We start from the raw sequence: 26,055 nt of genomic DNA, 5'->3' as shown, positions 1-26,055 counted from the left end.
GACATGCATACCTCACGAGGAGGGTGTGGATTCAGTTCGGAGTTATTTAGTTAAAAAGAACCTTTTTAATAATTCCATCATTTCTGTAGTCTGTAGGTTTTTGGACATAATTTTAGAAAATAATTTTTTCGTGTTTGGAAATACATATTATAAGCAAAAACGTGGTGTGGCCATGGGGTCTCCCGCAGCCCTCGCCTATGCCAATCTTGTTATGGCTTGGTGGGAACTAGAGTTCATTCCTACTTTAAAAGAGAAGTTTAACATCCTCTTTTTTTGTAGATTTATTGATGATTTGTTTTTTATCATCGAGGGTAGTAATGACACTGTTCATACTTTAATTAGTCATGTTAATTCTTTTTCTAGTTACCTCAAATTTACGCTAGGTGATGTTGGGTTAGCTGTTAATTTTCTGGATACCCACATTTGGTGGGATTTAGAAGAGCAAAAATTTCAAAGCAAAATTCACAGAAAGGAGACTTTCACTAACGGATATCTACATAACAGTAGTGGTCATCCTAAACATATCACAAGAAATATTCCCAGAGGGCAATTTATCCGAGCTAGTCGGATGACTACTAAGGAAGATATATTAATTTCTGAATTTCATTTTATTGTTTCTTTATTTATACAGAGAGGTTATGATGATAAGTTATTATTTGAAACAGGGAATGAAGTTTACAATAAACGTTTTACCCATTTTCCTCCTATTCTTAATGGGTCTTATAATATTCAGAACACATTTAAGATGGGCATACACAATAATATTAGTAATGACATCTTTTGTTCTCTGGATATGAGTAGTGATATTCATAAAATTAAAAGTATTTTTCAGAACAACTGGAAAGTTATTCAAGGTAATCGAGACATTTTCCAGATTGTTGGCTCTGAACCCAAATTTGTGTTTCGTAAAAACAACACTATTAAAAGTATTTTGGAGTTTCATGTTAAAAACCACTCTCCACCTTTGATAAGGAAGAAAGGCATGTTTCGGTGCCAGCATTGCAACATTTGCCGTTACATCTCTGAGGGACCCTACATCAACATTATTACTTCAGATAAAATCATAGAAGTATCTGAATTTGTTGATTGTAATACCTGCGGTGTTGTATATGTTAGTATGTGTTCCACTTGCCCTGCCTTCTACGTAGGGATGACCACGAGAACTTTAGCCACCCGCATTAAAGAACATTTGTATGCTATTAAAACTAAAGATCATAATAATGCTTTATATAAGCATTCCATTATGTGTACTACTTACAAGAAATTTTTATTTTCTGTTTTGGAAATATGTAAATCAGACAAGAGGGCTGGGGATTTTAAGAATTATATTGAACAGCGGGAGTCTTTATGGCAGGTTAGACTAAAATCTGATTTTTTTCCAGGACTTAATGAAAGTATTAACTTGAAGTGTTTTTTAAAACATTGTAAATTAGTTATGTATAAAGATATAGATTTAATGTCTTTTTTTAATGCATAAGCATTTTTAATATTATTAACATTTCTATTTTATGTATTTGAATTAGATTAATTGAGTTTTAATTGATTGGGGTATTTAAACCTGTTTGAACTTTGTATTCGTTGTATTCTGATGAAGTTGTGACGAAAGCGGAAATTAAATTCTCATACGCTATTACCTGTGGTTTGTGAACTGTTTACCAGCGACCTTCTGCTATTTCTGTTTTTTTACAGTACTTTCTGCAACTTTATGGATATAATATTCTGTATGGTTGTTATTATTCTCTTTAAGAATAGGCATCCGAAGTCTCACTCTCTCCTTATTAACTCCCTCTACATCATCCATTTCTACTTGGAATTATAACCTTCTGCTTGTGTTACATATATTAGCCTTATCTGTGTAGTGCTAAAATATCCCATCAAATCAGGTAATCAGCTTATCCACTTAACTCTTGCCTTGTTTCCCTCCCAGATAAATTCCTTCAACTCTTTAATAATTACTGTTCACAACTTCTCCTATGGTTGATAAAGACATGTTTGACCTCTATATAAAACTAAAGGGACTAAAACATTTATTAAAGGTCCCTGGTAACATCCCAGGCTGCGTTTTACAAAAACTTCAGAACGAACCTAAGCATCATGTTCAGTCATAGTCTCACATCAGGCTTTGTGCCCACTGAATGGCGCACAGCAACAGTTATTCCACTCCACAAAGGGGGAGCCACCACTGATCCCGGGAACTATCGCCCTATTAGCCTGATGAGCCTGGTCTGTAAGGCCATGGAACGTATCATCATGGAACTCATAAACAAAAACATTGGTACTCCCAACTCTGGACCCCACCCAGTTCGGGTTTGTGAAAGGCAGATCATGCCTCCTGAACTTGATTGACTTCTCTGAGGCAGTCACCAAAGCTGTAGACGAGGGTAAGGTGGTTCACACAGCCTATCTTGACCTCGCCACGGCTTTCAACATCATCCCCCATTCTGGAATTATAGCTAACCTCACTAAACTAGGTATAAATCATTACATCACAAGATGGGTTGCCAATTGGCTCACTGACAGAACCCACACTGTAAAGGTTGCAGACTCCAAATCTTACTTCAAACCAGTGACAAGTGGACTACAACAGAGTTCAGTCCTGGGACCTCTCCTGTTTGGTATCAACTTCTCTGAAGTACAGGCTAACACAGAAGGCCTTTGGCTAACGAAGTTTGCAGATGACTGCAAACTAGGAGCCATAGTTGAGTCCCCAAATGATGTGGACATCCTACAGAAGGGCCTCACTGAGACAGATGCCTGGTGTCAGAGCCATGGCCTCAAGCTCAATGCCAAAAAGTGCACTGTCATCCCCTTTGGTAAAAACTCTGTACCCATGAACTACCACAAAGGCGGCACTCTGCTTAACGCCGAATGTGTGATAAGAGACCTGGGGACTCAGGTGGACAGTAGTCTCTCCTTTGATAATCACATTGCCACAGTAGTCAGGAAATCCTTCTACATGGCACATCTCATCACAAAAGGGTTCGCATCTAGGAAAAAGAGGTCATTGTTCCCCTCTACTCGACACTCATTAGACCCATTATAGAGTACAATGCCCCTTTTGGAATCTGCAGCAGCTGGAAAGGCCACAGAAGTACCTCACAAAGAGGATTATTGGCCTCAAAGAGATGCCCTACACTGACCATCTCAAAAAATTCCAGCTTTACTCCGTAGCATATCGCCTACTCAGAGGTGATCCCTGGCATAACATATAAAGCTATGTCAAACCCAGAGCTGTTGGACATGTTACAACTAAAGAAATCCCAATCCCTCCAAGCTACATGCTCTAGGGACCTAAACCTTGTCACCACAATAAACAAGACATGCTGGAGGGATAGATTCCTGTTCCAGAGACTTCCCATACTCTGGAACAAGTTACCCATCTATGTCAAGCAAAGTTCCTCATTAGCACTCTTCAAGAAAAATCTTGATAAGTGGATGAGAAATAGGAAATACACCCAGGGGATCACTTCTGTGGCTCTGCTCGACATAACTTTCTTGGGTGGTGTAAGCCAGGGAACCTTGTTGGCTAGGCTTACGTAGGCCCTTGGGCCGATAGCCTAGTACCTACCTATGAACCTATTTTCACTGCTTGTATCCATAAACAGGAGCTCCCAGTTCTGTTATTATAGGTTCATAGGTTCATACTAGGCTATCTGCCCTAGGGCATTTATAAGCCTAGCCAGAGTGTGCTTGGCTTTCGCCACCCCTTGGAATGAGTATACTGTGCCCATTTTAAGGTTTAGTTTACTGTACCTCTGTCTAGCAGTGACACAGAAGTGACCCCCGGGGTAAACCTATGATCTCCCATCCACTCGTCAAGATTTCTCTTGAAGAGAGTCAGTGAGGGGCTCTGCCTAACATGGACTGGGATTTTATTCCAGAGTGAAGGCAGCCTCTGGGTTATGAATCTGTCCCTCCAGCATGTCCTATTTATTTCTGTGCTGAGGTTCAAATCTCTCGCTCGCGTAGCTCTGATGGATTTGGATTTTCTGAGGTGGAGCATGTCCATTAATTCCGGGTTGGACATGGCCTTGTACGTCAGGCATAGATCACCTCCGAGTAGGCGGTATGCTAATGAGTAGAGCTAGAGTTTCTTTAGCCGGGCAGCATATGGCATATGTTTGAGTCCCTTGATCCTCTTGGTAAGGTACTTTTGGGGTCTTTCCAATTGCTGCAGGTGTCGGGTAAGGTACATCCCAAATGGGGCATTGTACTCAATTATGGGCCTGATGAGGGAAGAGTAAAGGGGCACAATGACCTCTCCCGATCTAGATGTGAATCCCTTCATGATAAGGTGGGCAATATAGAAGGTCTTTCTAACCACTTTGGCAATGTGAGTGTCAAACGAGAGGTTACAGTCAACTTGGGTCCCTAGGTCCCTAATTACTTCTTCCGTACTTAATGGATTACCACCTACGTGGTCATTTGTGGGCACTTTGTTTTTCCCAAAGGGTATGACTATACGCTTTTTGGCGTTTAGTTTAAGGCCATGGCTCTGGCACCAGTTTTCCGTTTCTACGAGATCCTTTTGAAGGATGCTTGTGTCTGCTGGAGAATCAATTATGGCGCCCCGTTTGCAGTCATCTGCGAACTTGGTCAGCCACAATCCTCCCATGTTAGCCTGTACCTCAGAAAAATAAATACTGAACAAGAGAGGTCCCAGGACCGAGCCCTGTGGGATGCCACTTGTGACTGGTTTAGAGTCTGACATGGCTCCAGCAGTTCTGACCTTGTGGGTTCTGTCCTTGAGCCAGTTTGCAACCCATCTTATGACATAGGGGTTTATATTTAAGCTGGAGAGCTTGTCTATGATGCCCAAGTGGGGTATTGTGTCGAAGGCTTTTGCAAGGTCAAGGTAGGCTGTGTGAACTACCTTACCCTCATCAATGGCCTTGGTGACTGTTTCAAAGAAGTCGACCAGGTTCAAGAGGCAGGATCTGCCCTTAACAAAGCCGAATTGGGTAGGATCCAGTGTCTGTAGGTCCCCAATGTCTTTGTTTATGAGTTCCATAATGATCCTCTCCATAGCTTTGCACACCAGGCTCGTCAAGCTTATGGGGTGGTAGTTTCCAGGGTCCGTAGAAGCACCTCCTTTGTGGAGTGGGACCACTGTTGCTGTACGCCATTCTTTGGGTACATATTCTGTAGTAAGGCTGAGATTAAATAGCAGCCTTATGTGTGGGTTTAGCTCTTCTTGGAGTTCATGTAGCACGCAACCCGGGACACCATCTGGTCCCATTGATGCTGTGTTTTTAGCTTTGGAGAGGGCGGCTCTCACCTGGGCATCTGAGATGTCAGGGAGGCAGCACTCTGCTGGGATAGATATTTGTCCTTTTGGGGAGGGAGAAATTTGCACTGAACCTGTCTGCTAGTATGTTGGCAATGTCTCTGGGTTCAGTGTATTTTTTGTCATTTTGGACTAACTCTGAGCATATCTGGGAGTTTCCACTCAGGTTTCTAACATAACTAAAGAAAGCCTTGTGATTATCTTTAGTGTCTTGTGCAATTTTTCTCTCAAAGTTGGCCTTGGATGATTTTATGAGTGTTCGTAGTTTTTTGCTAGCACTGATCAGAGATGCCTTCCCTTTTAGGGATTTTGCTCTATCATGTAGTAGCTTCCTTCTTCTGTTGTACAGCTTATTAATGGCTGGGGTCCACCAGACAGGATGCCTGCCTTTGGGGGAATGGGTCTTGGTTTTATTTGGGATTGCATGATCCATGCATTCCTGCAGGTATCCATAGAATGCGTTTATAAAGGATTCAGCAGAGTGGGCTGTGGTTTCCACTGGCCCGGGGGCCTTGAAGGATTCCACTTCGGTCTTAAGAAGTGTGAAGTCTGCTTTTGAGAAGTTCTTCACTGTGGTCTTCTGTGCTGGGGGTGGGGGCGGGATGGGGATTTCCAGGGAGATTAATTTATGGTCCGATCTTACCAATGAGGGGCATACTTCTGGTATGGAACATTGTGTCTCCATGTTTGTGATGATCAGGTCTAATATGTTTTCCCCTCTTGTGGGAGAGGTGACTAGTTGTTCCATAGCATTTGAGTTTATGAATTCTAGGAACCTTTGGGCTAGGGTACTGGGGCTTGAGTAATGCTCCCAGTCTATGTTTGGGTAGTTGAAGTCCCCTAATATGATGGTGTTTGGAGAGACCTTCATATTCTCCAGTGTCTTTAGGAAGGCCGAGTGGGGTTCCTTAGTTTGAGAGGGTGGTCTGTAGCATGCTACAAACTGGAGGGCAGTTTTGCCCACTGTTAGTTGCACATGGATGGTCTCCGATGCTTCGTCCATTGCCACTAACCTGGAGGTGTGGGTATCCTTGATGAATATGGATATTCCCCCTCCTTTTGTGGTTCGGTCCAAGTTCTGGGTCCGAAAAGCATGATATGAGGTATAACCTGGTAGTGCTGGGGTGTTCTTGGGAGCCTTGAACCAGGTTTCTGTCACTCCACAGACATCGATGTTCTCCATACTGAGGAGGGCTTAGAGAGCGTGCATCTTGAGGTTTAGACTTCTGGCGTTGAGCAGCATTACCCTTAGTTTCTTTCTACTTGTGTTTTTTAGGGAGGTGGGTTTGTCTTTTGAGCCTTGCCTAAAAAAGGCACTATGGGGGTGGCAAGAGCCTTTGCCAATATCCAAAAGCCCAGGGGTGACAGGTGCAAGCCGTCCCTTGCGAAGCAGTGTGGCTTGTCGAGCATGTCATCCCAAGCAGACAGACATTGGATCCCCTTAGAATGACACCAATACTTAAGCCAATTGTTAAAATTGATCATTTTGTCTTTGTACTGTGGCATCATTCTTGGTGAGCGTAAGATGCTGCTTAAGGTCAGGGTCATACCGGCCTGGGCTACGTAATCAGAGAGCTCCTCTATGTCTCTTTTCATGTAGTCCAGGGAGGTACGTCTCAAGTCATTCACACCAGCATGGACAATGACTGAGTCATATTTGTACCTGCTTTGGAGTGACCTGAGTGCTTGTGTTATGTGGCAGATTCTAGCGCCCGACAAGCAGCTTACTGTGACCTTTTCCTTGTTCAGCCTGGTGAGCGGGACGTCAGTGTGTCTGACTATAGAGTCACCTATTACAAGTGTATCAGGTATGTTGTTTAGCCTTAAGGGCTGTGGCTGTTTGGCACACTGACTTTGTGAACTATGTGTTGCATGTGTTTTGTTTTGAGGTAGTGGTTGCTTGGATGTCTGCTTTGGAGGTCTCTGTTGCTTTGGCAGATTTTTATTAAGAGCCTCCGAGTATGTTTTTGTGTGTTTATGTGTTTGGTTTGCAGTTGTGGTAGGTCTATGTGAGACTGGATTTGTGGTGTGTGTGGTTACCTTCTCCTCCTGACTGGTTATGAAAGTACTGAATCGAGAGAGCTCAGCCTCCAGTTTGGCTATAAGGTTGCATCTCTCACATATATTTGTATTTGTTGGGAGGAGGAGAGGGTTGTCTGTGTACATGAGGCAGTTGTAACATTGCTTCAAGATTCCCAGATTCACCAGCTGAACTGGAGAGGAAGCCAGCAACTGTCCCTTCGACATGCCAGAATAGTATAAGGAACTGCTATGAAACTGAATCAGAAAGGACCTATAGGGGATAGGGTACTCAAGGGGATTTTAGGAGGATGTAGTGCTTTTTTTAGTTAAAAAGTGCTTAACTTATACAAAATGCTTATAGGAGCAAGTGCGGGGTTTTTAGATTGAGAATAGAATGTTTAGATTGAGAGTTAGAGCAGTTCTAAGGGAAAAAATGAAGAGCACACTTTGTGGAGCCGGGAATAGTTTAAACCTGATTAAGCGGCGCTGCGCTATGTGCAAATTCACGCTAAAGCGGGCTTTATAGCAGGGGGTTAGAAAGAGCTAGGAAATGGCCCAAAACGGCCAATAAGCTATATGTTACTGGGCTGGAACCACTCCTCAAGGGACAGATAGGCTGCTCAGAGCTCCCCACTGGTGAACAAAGAAGCTTCCTCCTATCCAAACAAGGATATGGGCAACACATGAATTATGACACAGCCCAGAGATCAGCAATACCTGAAGACTGGACTATTCTAGTTCAGAAAAGGTGGGAAACAAGGATTTTTTTTTTTTTTTCCTTACAAAGTAGCAGAAAATAAGTACAGTAACAACAGTAAATGCTTTACATCAGCTAGCGCACTTGAGTGTGTAGCCTACCAGTTAATTTAAGCAAAAACAAACTTTAAAAGTGAAAAAAAGTTCAGGAAAACAAACTGTAATGCAGTAAATCAACTTTGCAGAGCTTATTTAGTTATAGAAACTCACTTTTCGGCGAGAAAAAGCAGTCGGAAATAAGTAGCCAAAAAAATACTTATAAATCAATGGAATGTCACTCTTCCACTCACTGCTGCTTGTAGAACTCTGCAGGACACCACGAGGAGCTGTGCTGAGTCAATTACAAGCGCAAAAGCGGGCTTTATAGCAGGGGGTTAGAAAAAGCTAGGAAATGGCCGAAAACGGCCAATAAGCTACAAGTTACTGGGGCTGGAACCACTCCTCAAGGGACAGATAGGCTGCTCAGAGCTCCCCACTCCCACTGGTGAACAAAGAAGCTTCCTCCTATCCAAACAAGGATATGGGCAACACAGGAACTATGACACAGCCCAGAGATCAGCAGTACCTGAAGTCTGGACTATTCTAGTTCAGTAAAGGCGGGAAACAAGGATTTTTTTGGGGGTTTTTTTTCTCTTACAAAGTAGCAGAAAATAGATACAGTAACAACAGTAAATGCTTTAAATTGAGTAGCGCACTTGAGTGTGTAGCCTACCAGTTAATTTAAGCAAAAACAAACTTTAAAAGTGCAAAAAAGTTCAGGAAAACAAACAGTAATGCAGTAAATCAACTTTGCAGAGCTTATTTAGTTATAGAAAATCACTTTTCGGCGAGAAAAAGCAGTCGTAAATAAGTAGCCAAAAAATACTTATAAATCAATGGAAAGTCACTCTTCCACTCGCTGCTGCTTGTAGAACTCTGCAGGACACCACAAGGAGCTGTGCTGAGTCAATTACAAGCGCAAAAGCGCGCTAAAGTGGGCTTTATAGCAGGAGGTTAGAAAGAGCTAGGAAATGGCACAAAACGGCCAATAAGCTACAATTTACTGGGCTGGAACCACTCCTCAAGGGACAGATAGGCTGCTCAGAGCTCCCCACTCCCACTGGTGAACAAAGAAGCTTCCTCCTATCCAAACAAGGATATGGGCAACAAAGGAACTATGACACAGCCCAGAGATCAGCAATACCTGAAGACTGGACTGTTCTAGTTCAGTAAAGGCGGGAAACACGGATATATATATTTTTTTCTCTTACAAAGTAGCAGAAAATAGATACAGTAACAACAGTAAATGCTTTAAATCGGCTAGCACACTTGAGTGTGTAGCCTACCATTTAATTTAAGCAAAAACAAACTTTAAAAGTGCAAAAAAGTTCAGGAAAACAAACAGTAATGCAGTAAATCAACTTTGCAGAGCTTATGTAGTTATAGACACTCGCTTTTCGGCGAGAAAAAGCAGTCGGAAATAAGTAGCCAAAAATACTTATAAATCAATGGAAAGTCACTCTTCCACTCGCTGCTGTTCTAGAACTCTGCAGGACACCACGAGGAGCTGTGCTGAGTCAATTATTCTCTTTTGTTTAATCCCTTCCCAAATCTCTTCCCACATAGTCCTTTTTTAAAACAAATGTGCAATTTATTTATATTGCACTACAATGTATGTATATCTCATGCATTCCACATGCATGGTGCACTCATGTTTTTTACCTTTGGTGGCTGACTGTACAGTTATTAACTTTTCCTTTTATACAGACAGTTCAGTCAAAGACCAGAGAAAACATTTACAGTATGCTTTCTTTATTTTCCCTTTCTGCTTGTATCAATAATTATTTATTTTTAATCAACATTTAATTAATATTGTAACACTACAAACAAATTCACCCCCTTTTCTAAATTTTTCCTTCTCTAAAAAAAAGTTATGTACTGACCATAACATTCCATCTGTGTTGCCCATTTTCATTCTTTCTGAACTAATGGGTTCACATCCAATCCTTAGATCCGACTAGGCTGTTACACTAGCTCGTGACCTCAAAAAAACTCTTGAGCTCCTTCCTTACTCATAATGCAACACCCCTAACATCTCTCAGATCTTTGTAGCTTGACAGGAAGACTATAAAAGAAATTTCATAACTGGAGTTCAACACAAAGGACATAGGTGCCCTTGACATGTCTCATTCCTCCAGACGTCAGTCATGAAACAAGGCAGGGGATGGGTGGGCAGTTAAGGAAGAATGAAAACGGACAACACAGATGGAATGGTACGGTAAGTACATAGCCTTTTTATCTGATGTTGTCAATTTTCATTAATTCCTCAACTAATGGGACAGAATCACCAACTACCTAAGTTCCTGGGTAGACTCTACGGAAGGATATTCCTGAATACACTTGAGTCAAAGGCTGCTCTTCCCCACAAGATCAGATCTAGTTTGTAATGGGTGATAAAAGTATGAGGATTTGACCAAGTTGCAGCTGCACATATTATCATCCATAGAAGCCCTAGACTTGAATACAGCAGAAGTTGCTATAGATCTGGCTGAATGAGCTTTTAATGTTTTTGGTAAGGGCAGATTCAATTTGTTACAGATAAGTGAAATGCAATCTGTCAACTATCTAGCTATTGTTATTTTTGTAACTGATTCACTCAATTTATTATGTGCAAAGGAAGCAAATAGCTGATCTGTCTTTTTAATCTCTTTCATCCTGTGTAGGTAGAAGCGTAATTGTCTATGAACATCCAGTAAGTGCAGCATACATTTCACTTTATTTGTAAATTTCAGAAAGAATACTGGTAAACTGATGGACTGGTTGATGTTGGATTCTGACACCACCTTAGAAGGAAAGAAGTATTGGTATGTAATGTGACTCTATTCTTATGATAAATCAAATCCAGAGGCTTAAAAGATAATGCTTGAATTTCTGAAATTCTTCTAGTAGATGTAATTGCAACTAAGAAAAGAAGTTATGTACTTACCATAACGTTCCATGTGAGTTGTTCATCTCACCTTCATTCTTACTGATGGGATTCGGAGCCAATTCCTTCGGCTCTGAGTCAGCCTACTACAAAGCTCGAGGTCTTCAAATAGCTCAAGGCCAAGTCCCTATCCTATAATGCACCTACAGCTACCTCAGATCTTGTTTCCTGCATATAATAATACCATATGTCATTCTATCACTCCATAAGAAAAAGTATAGAAGGGCTGAGCACCCAGGAAGGATCCAGCATCTCGGTCTTCTAAAAGCCCAGGAGGGGGTAGGAGGGAAGGACATAAGAATGAAGGCGAGATGAACAACTCACATGGAACGTTATGGTAAGTACATAACTTCTTTATGTGAAGTTAATCTATCTCGACGTTCATTCTTACTGATGGGCAGCGTCTCAAGCACTATCTATCTTGGGTGGCTCACAGGAGTATATTTTACAGGACAGTGGATCCAAAGGAGGCCCCGTCAACTTTGTAATGAGCGATAAAGGTATGAGGTCTTGACCAAGTGGCTGGTGCACAAATGTTATCAACAGGAAGTTTGGCAGAAAAGGCAGAGGATGTAGAAACTGGTCTGGTTGAGTCAGCTTTAATTTTATGTTGTAAGGGCATATTGGCAGCTGAATAAGCAAATGTGATACAATCAGATAACCCTTTAGACAGAGTTGTTTTAGCCACTGGCATACCATTCCTGGAGTCTGAAAAGTTAACAAAAAGCTGTTCCGATTTCCTAAAATCTTTTGTTCTATCCAAGTCAAATCTGAGCTGCCTGTGAACATCAAGTTTGTGCAGCACATATTGGGATGTTTATCTTGGTCAGCCATATTGTACCAAACACAGAATTAAACAAGATTACTGTTAAACTGAACACTATGAAATTGAACAGTAACACAGTCAAAAGGCTTTAGAAAAATACAGGCTAAAGTCACACACACACAAGTACATATTTAGACACAGATAAAATATTAATTGTGACAGAAAACTCTGTCTAAAAGCACACAATATTAAATGCTGAGCAGACATTAACTATAGTGATAAAGATAGCTGTTATTTCACACACACTAAACCTTATCTAAATATTCTAAACTAAGCACACTCTAAATAAAATAAACCTTATCTAAAATGTTTAAACTGTGACAAAAGGTCACTAACTAAGCACACTCTAAGTATAACAATAAGATAGTGACAGAAAGGTCACTGATAAAACAGTCTTTAAACTAGGCCTAGAAAAAAGAGGCCAACTAGAAATTTATAAGAAAGCACACCAAGGGCAAGGGAAATACACTATTAAGCTATAAAAGCTTATAAAAGTATCTAAAACTACTATCTAGTCAAAGTTATCTATATTATAAGAAAATATTTGTAAAAGTAAGGTTTTATTGGCCCGAGCTAGTGAGAACCTCCGATCTTTTGCAGCGACAAATTAGATCTGAGGTAACTCTAGGTATATCAAAGGATAGGGACTTGGCCTCGAGCTATTTGAAGACCTTGAGCTTTGTAGTAGGCTGACTCGGAGTCGAGAGATCGGCTCCGAACCCCATCAGTAGGAATGGATGGCGAGATAGAACAACTTTGCATAGATAGTTTTTCCAGGTCGGAAATTTAGACCACATTAAGCTGCAGGTTCAAAGGGAGAAAGAATTAAGGCTTGCAGTACCAAATTTAAATCCCATGGTGGCATGGGGTCTTTATAAGGGGGTCTTAGCAGAAGAGTACTTGTCAAAAAGGCTTTGCACAGTTCAGAGGAAGCCAGGGAAGAATTTTGAAATCCCACAAGAAAGTTAAAGATTGCTGCGAGTTGGACTTTAAAAGCTGATGAACTAGCACTCTTATTAAATAAACTTGCTAAAAATTCCAGAACAGATTGAACTGGAGCTCAGAAGGGATCTATCTGATCTGCACTGCCCAATAAATGGTCTTTTTCCATGTACTCCTGTAGAATTTCCTAGTAGAAGGTTTACGGGAAGAGAAAAGTATGGAATGGACAGGAAAAGACAGCATTGGTTGCTTGTCTATTAAGAAAATTGGAGAAACCACTCTGTTATAGTTTGAGATTTCAGATATCCGGGTGCACCCTGCCTGTTTTTTCCTTGTATCATTTTATTTTCGTCTTACTTATGTTATAAAGGTCAAGATTTTGTTGGGTATTTGCAGCTGATGTTTGCAGTTTGAGACTGAAAGAGCTGTAGCCACTGCCCCACATGATACTTAAACAGCATTGCAGTCACATTTTTGGAGTGTTTGGTAATCTCTGCAGAGAGGTGACATAACTCAAAGATCTCCAGTGTTGGATTTTTATCTGAGATCCCCTCTGCCTTAGCCCTCATATTCTCCAGTACAGACTGCTGACTGTATATCTTCTTCCCAAATCTGTTGAGAATTTGACTCTTCTTGCCACTGGGAATTGGTTGTTGGATGGAGTTGAGGCAAATCCCTTGCTGTAATCTGAGGACATCACAGGTGGATCAACTACAGAATTGTTGTGCGGTAACATAAGGAAATCACTGAGCCTACTACAAGTGGTCAGGCTTTTTGAGAGTGCTGGAAAAACAGAATATGGATCCACAGATGCATTAACAAACACATCTTCTACCATGTACATGAATGTAGGAACAGCTTGTGCACTATACTCAGCTGGTCCACGATAGCTCTATCTGAGCTGGGCCTCTCAGTACTCCTCAGACTTCCACAGGAACTTATGAAGAGTACCTCCAAAAGAGAATTCCTTTGATCGAGAGGTAAAGGATAGTATGTCCTCAGTATAAGACTAGTAAGGAGCAGCAGAAAGAATCTGCCTTGCATAACTCAGCTCATTTGCTTCAGAATCAAAGTTATGATGAAGGCACTGCCCGACTCAGGCTGGAGCAAGCTGGTAGGCATCAGTTTGGCATTTAGAGCTTTGTGCTTCGTGACTTTGGAAGGAACTGCCATAGAGGACTCAGATTCTGTCTCCTGGAACTTCCTCACAAACATAGATTGTGAGGACTCCACCCTACCCCTAAGTAATAAAAAGTGGGCCTCCTAAACCAAGGCCCCAGTGTCATCAGAATCTGTGGCAGTTCTTCGGTCCAGGAGGACAAGCATAAAGCTGACGACGTGGCTGCGTGCAAAGTGGTTATGTCTGCTGCCCTTAGCAAATGTCAGTTCTTAAGATGGAGGTTGTGAAAGCATCACCACACATCTAGAGTCACTGGAAATGGGGAGATCAGAGTTGCCAGTCTGAATGTGCTTCTCCTCATATCTCTTAACATATTTCTTTGAAGGAAGGCTCCCAGAGATGTTAGCTGATGTCATAGCAGTACAGAAACAAGCATACGCCTCATTTTAACTGCCATTTCCTGAAGAGATTTAGTTCTTCACCTCATTGTCATCAGGCAGAAACTTGCACAGTGTAGACAAGTGCCCACATCATGCTCTGAGCAAAGACAAAAAGACAGTGCAAGTGGTAGTCTGTATGGAATTTCTTTCCTGTAGTCTACATAACTGTTAACTTTGAAGTTAGATGATGAATCACAGTCACTATCAGACATCAGAAAGTAGTACAACAGTACAAACAATATAAGAAAATCCCTTATGGTGTGCTTATCTTTCCTCTGGACGCAAGCAGACCGATAGACTTTGTTTGTTTGTGTCTTTCGGCTTTTCCCGGTTAGGGGTCACCACAGCAGAACTCCAGTCTGCTAATGATTGGTAGTGGATTTTTACGTACCGGGTTACCAGCCCTGATGCACAACCATCAACAAAGGCACACCCCATTCATGTATGCCTCCACACAGAAGACGCTCTAGCTGAGAATCAAACGGGACAACGTCTTGCTATGAGGCGACAATGCTACCGCACCACCACCACCGCAGTCTGACGACACTAAAACCATGTATGGTAGTGAACTGTGGAGCATGAAAGATCTGAAGATGGCATCAGCATACACCCCTCTTATACCACCAAAATCCTAAAGTGGCAATGAGAAAGTGTCAGCCAAATCCTTCGAGTAAGGTACAGCTCTAGAAGCTGGACAGACCTGTCAGACAATCTGGGGTCAAAATATCCCAAGAGTGCTGAATACAACAGTGAATAATATGGTGAGCATCTGAGGGACAGAAAAAATTCCAGTCTTCTCCAGTTACCACAAATAAACAACTGGTCTCTCTCCCTGCATAAGATGTTAACACCAAAGTACAGGACTCTGCTGTTTCATGACATGACATTCACCACTCTGATCCAAAAGCAGGTAATTTTACCTATACACCTGAGTCAAAATCTTGGCTTTTAAAGAACTAAAGGAAGTGAAGTTCTAGAATCTCCCTCTCTCCCTCTCATGGTCATATGGTAAATGGGAGGACTACAATTTGACCAGAGAATCTCGGTGTCAAAGGATTAATATTTATTTCTGAAACTATTTGAGAAAATCTAAAAAAGCGAAATGCACTTTACAAGAATGATATTAGCAAAAATGGTGCAATGGCATAAATAGAATAATCTTTGGTAAAATAAACTAAGTAATCAGGTCACAGCGGTACTTTCAGGAATTTAGTCAAAAACTCCCCAAGACATTATGCCCCTACACAATAAATTTTTTAACAGAAAAGAACTGAACAAACAAAACACAGGCAATATGGCTTGACTTCTCAAATGTGATTCATTAAATCAAGATTTACTGAAACCAATTTCCTGAAAGTTACCAGAAAGGGCTGGTGCACCAAGAGTCATCCTTTCAGTCAGACACTGCTGCAATAGATGACAATTTGTGAAGATATGCATGTCTCAAGAGTTAAGTGGTTCAAAGGTAAGAAGTTGGGAGAATACAGAGATGAAGTAGTTTCACATAAAAGTATTATGTTTGGAAAACCTGCTCAAGAAACACAAAGCACAACTGAAATATTATACTAGATTCACATAGTTATCCCCATCTCCATGCTGCAGAGTGATAAAGCTCTGACTACAGCCCAGACAACCTGAGTTTGAATAGGGAGTCAGACAGTGGAGGGGCTGGGTGTTGGTGGGTAACAACCTAGTGACTGATGCCAGCTTACCCATCCTCATCTTGGGGGGGAGTTTATGATGACCCATTTTTAGACTACCACTTGCCAGCAGATTCTTGTCAGTTACAAAATTCAGTCAGGAACTGAGGACACGAGCCTAATGTTCCCAAGCTGGTGATGTTAGCTCTTCCAGCATATGTGTGGTTGCATGCATAGGCAAGAGTGTAGTAGGCCTCTGGGGTACTAACATTAGACAGCAGGGGAATTAAAACTCTCTGGCTGCTCAGCCTAATGGCTATAGGGCTAGGCCTTGCTAGGACATGAGAAGTGACAGCAGTAGAGCTGAAGAAAGGACAGGATTGCGGTCGACAGTGACCCACTCTTACGGGTCTACAGTCAGCTGGGGATTGCAAGATGGCATATAAGGCTGAAGTTCCTCAGCTGGTCGCAGCACCAAGCAGCCTACATGCCTGCTTGGATGACAGCTTCTTTCAGCTGGATATTACCCAAGCTAATGACCACCTTGTCACTGATAGAGAATGTATCGGATAACAGTGATTGGAAGGGGCTCACGTTCAGCAGGTAAGGCAAAAAGCACACACCAAAAAGTCATATGAATTTGTTAAAGCATGAATAAAACAAATTTGGTACACTAAGTGTACAAACAATGCTACCACACTTCATTATGTTATGTAATTTCAATCAAATTATGCTAGGCTGAATATGCAGGCAAGGTTTTTCAAGTAATATTCTGGATGTTACCAACCAACAAAAATTGAAATGCCCTCACCTGATCTTTAATTGTGTCAAGATTTCCAGAGCTCATACTATATCTTATCTTCTTTTCTGTCACTTCAGTTGTACTATCATTAATCTGCAAGTCATCTGCTGTTAATCCTGCAAAACATCAATAAATGAAATAAAAAGTTTAGTAATAGAAACTACATCTAACCTTATTATATCATTCCCAATGAGTAGCATGACCTGCATAATTCAATAAATTATTATGATCATCTGACAATACAAAGCAGAGCAGTGAAGAAATTAAGCATACCTCTCAACTGTCCAGATTTTCTCTGAATGTCCATATCTTTTGCCTCCTATTTTTTGGTCTCTCATAAAATTTGCGATTTTCTGGCAAATCGCTGATGATTGAAGCCACTAAATAATGCCATACATTTAAATTTCAGACTTTATATCCTTCAGAAAATGCATGCTGACACAAAATGTGTCATTCTAGCAACTTTACAAGTTTATAAGGGCAATATTCAAAACATGTCCCCGCCCCATTTTTGGGCCCTTGTCTCCCCATTCTTTTAGGATTTGTCCATATTTCTTGTATTAAGAGGTTAAGACATGAAATTAAGGCTTTAAATAAGGTAGAATGTTCTGTGGGATGTAAGCTTCACCCACACCCATCTCAAGTCAAACTTGAACTATGAATATTTAAATGACTGCAACATCATGTGAATCTGGAAATTTCTTCAAGTACAGAAACTCTAGGACTTCATGACTTGAAAGAGCATGCATGATAAATTAATTGACGTTACTAAGACATTATCAGAAAACATTGCCAAACTAAAGTCAACAACACAAAATGTCAACATTCACTGCTAAAACAAAAACTGTTTTTTTTTTTTTTTTTTCAGACGGTAAACCCTCTGCAGCCTTAACCTCCACCTCTATAAACATACTAACTTCAAAATGACTAACCTTTGGAATAAGGATAATGTCCTTAACCATAAAGATACAAAACACTGACACACTCCAGTTACAATATGCTAGTAACAGATTCAAACAAAATTAATTTGTCAAATCTTGTTCCAAACAAATCAATTGTCAATGCAACTCATGTAACCCAAAGATCATCACTTCCCCATGGCTTTGTGCTACCAAACTCCTTTCCCCCAAATGATATACACAGGCGTAAAACACTGATGTGTTAATGAATTCAGTGAAGCAGAGTTAGCAATGATAGGTACTGGCTAGTGAGAAAGGCATCCTCAAGATAGCCTGAAGTGCCTTTAACTGCAAGAAAGCATTTTTTTTAAACACATTATTAAAATATCACTTAAGACACAAGTACACATAGATTAATAGAAAACAAACTTACTAACATTTTTCCCATTTATACACATTACATCTTCTCTTTTTTTTATAATTTCTTTCAGTCCAGCATTACATAAATCACTTAATTCCAACCTTCCCCTAAAACTTACTCTTCCTCCTGAGCTTTAGTCTGCATGTAATTTCTCCACAAATTCCATTTATTCATATGTAATTTGCTCCTTCCCTTTACTAACTAAAGATCCCTCTTCCAGTTCTTTTATCTCTTTGACAACATTCAATAGTTTTAATACAGTTAGTTTAGATTTTGATTTCTATTTTCTAGTAACTGCTTTTTCAGAGGACAACAAAATTAAACTTCACAATGCCTTACTATCTTATGTCTAGACATTTCAGATCCTGTATCCCAGCTCAAAAGAATCACTTCCTTAGTTACAGCAATTTGCTCTCCCAATAATTCTGACAGAGTACTACTCAGGGAGTTTTTAAAATTTGCCAAGTCATAACTCCCTCATAAAACATGTTCCCAGTTACCTCTTTCTTCTCCATCACACCTCCAACATTTGCCATCTACCCGAGCAAAACTTCTTTGAAGTCAGCTTGGGGTATAAAATACCTGTGCAAACACTTCTAAACAAAAATCCTTAACTTTCTGGATTTTGTTGCATACTTGGGAACCATACATATGCCCTCCCTTTGTTCTCTTGTAAACTTCTTTTCCAGTCTCTCTTCCCAAACTTTTCTGACTGCCTTTGAAATATGTCATGAGTGGGTACATATTTTACAGCTATAGCCTTTGTCTTATCTTCATTAATTTTATATCCTGAAAAGGGTTTACAATCAAAATGTCTAGGTGGCTTACCTCGACAGTGAGAAGGACGAACACGGAGTGGTAGAGAGGCAAAACTGCGAAAACAATTCCATTTGACTTTGAAATGTCAATACGGAGACTGTGCTCACAGTTTGCAGTGACGGTGTATTGAAGTGCATCGCACTACAGTGGGGATCAGGAAACGTACCCTTTTTCTCACTGTAGTGCAATCTTGGGAGTTAGAATATATAAGTAGCAGGGGGTGTGGGGGGCACAGCCCCCCCACAAAATGGTAGAAAATTTTCCACCTCGTAGCGGAAGTTTTTTTCTGAATGGTGAGCAGTCGAATGTCAATTCTTTACTCCGAAAAGATCGACATTCTAAGCAATTAAACATGATGCTGTTTCACTGTTCCGGGTCCTGGATGTGAACAGTCGAGGTAAGTAACCTTGAAATTCTGATAGTAAACCCCTGAAAAGACTTGAAACTGTATGAAAATGTTTCACAAGACTGACGTCATTTTCTGAATTTATCAAGTACAAAATAATATGCAGATAAAGCCAGCTTTTCTTGATTACCATACCAATTTAGTCAATGAATTTCTGAGTCCCTTATTTTTTTTGCCAGTGGCTCTAAATATAATGCAAATAACAAAGGGTAAAGAGGACACCCCTGCCTGGTCCTCTGTTTAAACACAACTTATCAGAGACAAACCCTCCCACTTTTATTCTTGCCTCTGCTATATCCTCCTAATTAACCTTATTATTGTATCAGGGAATCCACATGCTTCCAATGCCCTATTCATAATATCACAGCTTACTCTGTTAAATGCCTTTGCTGCACCAAAACACACCAAAAGCAGTAGTGATTTCTTATATTCTGTTTCCCTCTGGATCATCATTGTTCTGGTATTTTGTCAAATGTTTGCCTCCAACCCAACTGAAGTGTTAAAGTGAAGCCTCTTCAGAGAGACTGTTGTGAATTTGTCCATAATTACAAGTACCTGGTCTATGCTTATATTTAAACAAACTTTATTGTTATGGCATAGTGATTTCATAGACATGGACCACTGGTGTTTGATGATAATATTGCTCAGAACTGGTGAGTGTTTGAGTAAGAATATGATATTTTCATACAGGCCACATTTTCTGATACAGACGCACATACAAGATCATTCATACTTCTTAACTCAGCTGGCTCTGAAGCCATTGAGAAGGAACATTCATGTGTGTATACACCTGCCGTGTATGCAGAGGAGGGGGGTGAACTGCCATACTATGATACAGGCTGAAACATGGGAAATAATTAGTGTTTATAATGTAAATTTGGAGAAATGTGTACTCTCAAACAAATATTACAATGGAAAGGCACATATTTACACAAGAAATCAAAAGCCTGGTAAAATTATAGTACAGATACAGCAAACTCTCACTTAGCCAGCACCCACGGGGATTGGTAGATGCCGGATAAGTGTAGTTTCTGATGGGTTCCTATTGGAACATCGAAAATGCAATTGTTCGAATCACTAAAGGTCGACCTTTAATGATTTTACAATTACATTTTCAAATGGTCATAAAAATGTATTAAAAAAAAAACAAAAAAAAAAAAAACAAAGTAAAGGGTGTAGGCAGGGGGGCAAGTCCCCCCCTGCACCCCCCACCCCCCCGCTACTTAAATATACCAACTCCGAGATCACGTTACAGTGTAGGAAAGGGAAACCTTCCTTTTCCTGTGCTTAACTCCGTTAAAGTGCGATCTGAGAGTTGGTATATTTAAGTAGTGGGGTGTGGGGGGTGCAGGGGGGTGTGCCCCCCTGCTCACAGCAGTTACTTTTGTTTGTTTTGTTTTTTTATTACATTTTCGAAGTTTTCGTACTTTGATCATATGGTGTAGACCATATGGTATTCAAAGTACTGAAACTTTGATAATGTAATATGTAACAATTTCTGGTTGCTTGGGAGCTGCTTTGCGATTTTTGATTGGCTCATATACCGGCATACGAGCCAATCAAAAATCTCAAAGTGGAGCTTCTTCTGTTCAAAGTGAAGAAGATTTGTAAGAATTTAACAGTATTTTGAGTGGAGGGGAAGCACTATCTTATGGGAAAAAGAGGTGTAGTGGCTGTATTACCAAAAAGAGAAAAAATCCATAAGCCCCAGCTTCATAATTGTTTTGTTACACTGTTGTTGTGCATTGAACAGAAAATGCTCTGCTTTGTGATTTTTGATTGGCTCGTATGCCACCATACGAGCCAATCAAAACTGCTGGTTCCTGGAAGTGCCAGTTGCTTGAGTTCCTGTTAATGGAGACTCTACTGTATTACCAACTTAAGAAATAAAGCAAAAACATGCAGATTTGGTGATCAGAGAGATGCATTGATAAAAGACAGGCTTGTGTTTGGTGCTAATAATGATGCAGTGAAAAAGAATTTGCTTCGAGAAAGCGATTTGTCAAACATATGAGCTTACAGAAAAGCATACAAATATGCTTACAAGTGCGAACAATGCACATGCAGTGCTTGTCAGTGCGAATGTTGACAGTGTACAACATTAAGCTAAGCTGAAAAAGAAATATAAACCGAAGGATGTGGCAGTACCCAGTTTTAACTATAAGCCAAATGGAGCCACAACACCCAACCTTATTGTTAACTGTCATAATTGTGGAGGCAGTCACGAATCTTAAATGAGAAAAGTGCTTAGCTTTTGGTCAGCAGTGTCATAAATGTAAAAAGTGGAATAATTTCAAAAGGCTTTGCAAGTCTAAAGTGGCACATACTTTTATTAAATGAGAGCAGGCAAAGAAGCAAGTAGATCAGATAGAGAGCTGTGAGCAAACTTTCTATGTTGATAGTGTCAATGTGATTGATGAAACAGTTAACACCATAGATTATCAGTTGGCAGTAAAGAGTGAAATATTTTGTACTGTTCAGATTAATGGAAAACCTGTAGAGCTTAAAGTAAACACTGGATCCTAGTGCAATGTTATATCAGCAAACATATTTGCCAAAGTAAATGGTGAGAAACTAGATTCAGTAAAGCGTGCAACACTAGTTGCTTATGGTAGTGAAGAGATTCAAAATGATGGTGGAGTAGTTCTCACATACCATTCTGCTGGGAACAGCTACGACTTGCAGCTTTAAGTACTCAAAAGACACTTTCAGTCACAGTTAGGCCTAAAAGACAATTTGAGAATGGGACTGATTTCATTTAATAAAATGGTCCATCATATAAGTCTGAACAACAACAACAGTTTTGTACTGAGTATTTTTAGTGAATATGTTGATATTTTCACAGACGAGCTTGACAAACTTCCAGTCACATATTCTATGAAGTTAAAGCATGAAGTAAGCCCAGTTGTCAGACCAGCAAGGACGATTCCAGTGGCAATCCAGAGCAAAGTGAAAGCAGAGCTTGACAAAATGGTGAATTTAGGTGTCCTTACTCTAGTAAAACAACCAACTGAATAGGTATCCTCCACAGTCATAGCTCATAAGAAAAGCTCAGGTGATATTTGAATATGTATTGATCCGACAGATGAAATTGAAGAGTCATTTTTCTGTCCATGGTAGTCCGCACAAAGTCATTTCTGACAATGGTGCACAGTTTACAAGTCAGCAGTTCAAGAAATTTACTGAGACGTGGGACTTTGTCTATGTTACTAGTAGTCCTGAGTATCCATAGTCCAATGGATTAGCTGAGTGTGCAGTTCAAGGTGCGAAACATTTGTTAGAGAAATTCAAGAGAGATGGTATTGATGTTTTTCTTAACTTACTCAATCTCAGAATCATTCCTCGAGATAATTTGCTTGGTTCACCTGCTCAGAGATTAATATCCAGACAGACAAGAAGAACTTTACTGATCAGTAAACAACTGTTAGTACCAAATGTAAAGAACAACAGAATGGCAAAGGCTCAACGTTTGAGAAAGTGTCAATCACAAAAGTCGTACTACGATAAATCCAGCAAACCTCTTAAAGCATTAAGACAAGGAGAAGTGGTGAGAATATAAACATCTAAAGGATATGACCGAGTGGGTATTGTAAACATTTTTGCAAAGAACCAAGATCTTACATCATATAATCTCACGGAATGGATTTCATAAGGAATCGAAGACACATACTGCCAGTCTCTGAACTGGTGACGCAGCAGATTGTCTGTGCCAGAGCCTCTATTTCTCAGAGTGACTCTACACATTTTCAAATTCCAGAGGACAGTGTACTTTCTTCAAGTAATCCTGATGTAATCACCGAAGTTCCAATTTAAAAAAAATCCCCAGACACTGTCCCTGTTGTTAAACCCAGTCAAAGTTTTTATTTGAATAGATTTCATTCCCATTTCGAGATACACAGTAAATTGGACTTGAATTCATTCATTGTTATATGACATTGATGTGAAATCTAGCTTGTTAAAAATATCTTGTTTTCCTATTGCATGTCGAACAAATAAAAGAGGGAGGATGTAGATCACTGTGTATATTGTACCTAGTCACCAACTGAAGCTAGATAGCATGTGCATATAAGTTAATGAGCACATGCAAGATCAGTGCCATTTTGTACAGTCAATCAAAGTGAATGCAAGCATGAATGGAGATATACATGAGAGTGAGTTTGAAGTAATCAGTCAGACAGTTTAAATGTATCTTCCAGTTACAGTTCCTAATGTGTTCACGTACAATAAACAACTTGAACCCATCATAGTGCCTCAGTGTCTCATTTGATACACAGGACATGCAACAATTTCTATCTCTACTCTCTCTTGATTTCTATCTTTCTCTGCTTTATAGAAATGTTCACAAAATTTCCAAAATTCCTCTAATGCCACTACAGAATTTCTGGTTATTTATCTTGCTACAGGCTCCCTAAGTTTGGCGACAACCCTTTCTATTTTCTGTTGCCTAAGTTACTGCCACAAACATTTTTGAGGTCTGTAGTTGTTATCAAAAACAGTTGATAAACAGCAAGCTTTCTAAACTTGTTCACATAATCCAAATATTCCAGTCTTTCCTGTTTACCATTCTTTAGTTGTTTCTCTTCTTGTTCTGTGAGATTTCCCTTATTCAGCAATACTTTAACCTTTGTCAGACCCTCTAAATAATTCCTATTATTTCTTAACCATATATCTTTTTGGTTTACTTCTACCATATTTTAAAACTTCGTTTTCATTTTATTCCACTCACTGGCTAGTCCTTCTGAAGAAATTTCTGTCTTCTTTAATAACTCGAGAATAATTTCTACCACGCATTCCTTCAATTCTTCTTTTTTCCAAAAGGTAGGACGGAAAGTGTCAAAGCCTTATTTTTATTTAATTACACTGAATTTTATCTTAGTTTTTATTGGTTCATTATCTGAAAATATTATTGGATGTGTGTCAAAGCTTTCAGTTAAATGCACGTGTTCCTGATACATATACTTTATATCCAGTCCAGACCAGTTACTGTACCTTGGGTAATAATATGCAAACTCTGTCCATGTTCCTACTACTGAATTCATATCTCCCATAATATTTTCATAAAGCTCTTCCGAAATCTACACTCTTTTGTTATATTTCTCCTTCTAGGTCCCCCAATACATCTTCATTGTTACAAATCAAGTTCCACTCCCCACCTACAAGTTATATTCCCTGCTGAAAGCTGATTATTTCTCGCAAAATTTTCATAAACTCCATAATAGCAGTTTTATAAATACATGCAGTGCAACTGATAATCATAAGAATCAATCAGAAGAGCTTAGAAAGGATTAGGAAGAGAGGCTGGATAAGCAATTCACAAAAAGACAAATGCATATCTCCCAAATATGCAACAAAGTCTAGAAGATTTAGGATCTTTGCCTGGAAGTGTTTACATAGGTATTTTTATACCCCAAGTAGACTCCAAAGAATTTTTTCCTCAGGCGGATGGCAAATAGTGGAGGTATGACGGGCAAGAAGGAGGCAGCTGGGAACATATTTTTTGGGAGTATAACAAGCTGGCAGACTTTAGGGATTCTCTGCACTCCGCTCTGTTGGAGATGCTAGGTGAGCAGATTGGAGTGATTGGGGAGATGATTTTCTTTTTGAGTTATGCTACAGAATCGGAATTGCCTAGACATAGTAAAGCTTGCTGAGTCTAATTATGGTGGCTGCCAAAACAGCAATTACTGTTGTTGTGTCTTTCGGCTTTTCCAGGTTAGGGGTCGCCACAGCGGAACTCCGGTCTGCTAAAGATTGGCAGTTGATTTTTACATGCTGAGTTGCCAGCCCTAACGCACAACCTTCAACGAAGGTACGCCAATTCATGCATGTCTCCACGCAGAAGACACTCTAGCTGAGAGTCGAACCGGTCAGCATCTTACTGTGTGGTGACAATGCTACCGCAGCACCACCACCGCGGATCCAAAACAGCAATTACTAGAAAATGGAAATCAAAGTCTAGACCAACTTTACTAGAAGTAGTGAATATAGTAACAGAGATAAAACAACTGAAATTGGGATCTTCAGAAAAGGGAAGGAACAAACTACATAGGAAAAATAGGAATTGTGGGAACAATATATGCAGAGCAGGAACGAGGTTTAAGAGGCAGGATTTGAATGATATATAATGCTTAAGTGACAGTGACTGCTTGGTTTATAAGCACTGTATAATGCTTTTAACTACAGTTGTTTCAATGGTGTCTGTAATGTATACTGCTTGCAACTAAAGTATCATTTTGTATGTTTTTCATTTATATAAATGTACGGTTCCCTTTGTCATATGTGAAAATTTAATAAAGATGTTTGAAAAAGAATACAAGCAACATAAGTCTCCTCCCTTACCAAAAGCCCTTTACTACCACAAATATATTATGGGTCTTACTGTCTTTTCCCCACTCTTCTATCACCTTTGCAGCCATCTAGCAATCAGTATTACTACTCTCCATTTTGCTTTGTTGCTAATATTCAGATGAATATCCATTCTGAAATCCTTTATTTGTCAAATTCACATGATCATTTCTTTTCAAATGTCTCCTGGAGCACTGTTATTTACACTCTGCATTTCTTAATATATTCAGTACTCTTTCCTTTTTGTCTATAGTTGTAAGGCCATTTACATTCCATAATACTATGGCTAAAGCAGCCATTAAGATAAACTTCTACTGTTCCCACTTGTTAAACATGATAGTTTTCTGAATGTGCATTTTCAACTT

General features: G+C 39.9%; 1 protein-coding gene across 1 annotated transcript in view; it reads right to left on the bottom strand.

The window, feature by feature from the left end:
• The window catches only part of CEP290 (centrosomal protein 290), a 3,346,332-nt gene that overhangs the window by 2,441,450 nt on the left and 878,827 nt on the right, over nucleotides 1–26,055 (bottom strand). Inside the window, exon 17 of the mRNA XM_044087863.1 lies at nucleotides 16,810–16,916. Coding sequence (XP_043943798.1) covers nucleotides 16,810–16,916 — 107 coding nt within the window. The remainder of the gene's footprint in view (nucleotides 1–16,809; nucleotides 16,917–26,055) is intronic.

The sequence above is a fragment of the Protopterus annectens genome, chromosome 11.part0 (genome assembly GCF_019279795.1).
Source record: "Protopterus annectens isolate FY-2018-M chromosome 11.part0, PAN1.0, whole genome shotgun sequence".
Taxonomy (NCBI): Eukaryota; Metazoa; Chordata; order Ceratodontiformes; family Protopteridae; genus Protopterus; species Protopterus annectens.
Note: the sequence above shows the minus strand (reverse complement) of the source record. Positions and strands in the feature narration are given on the sequence as shown.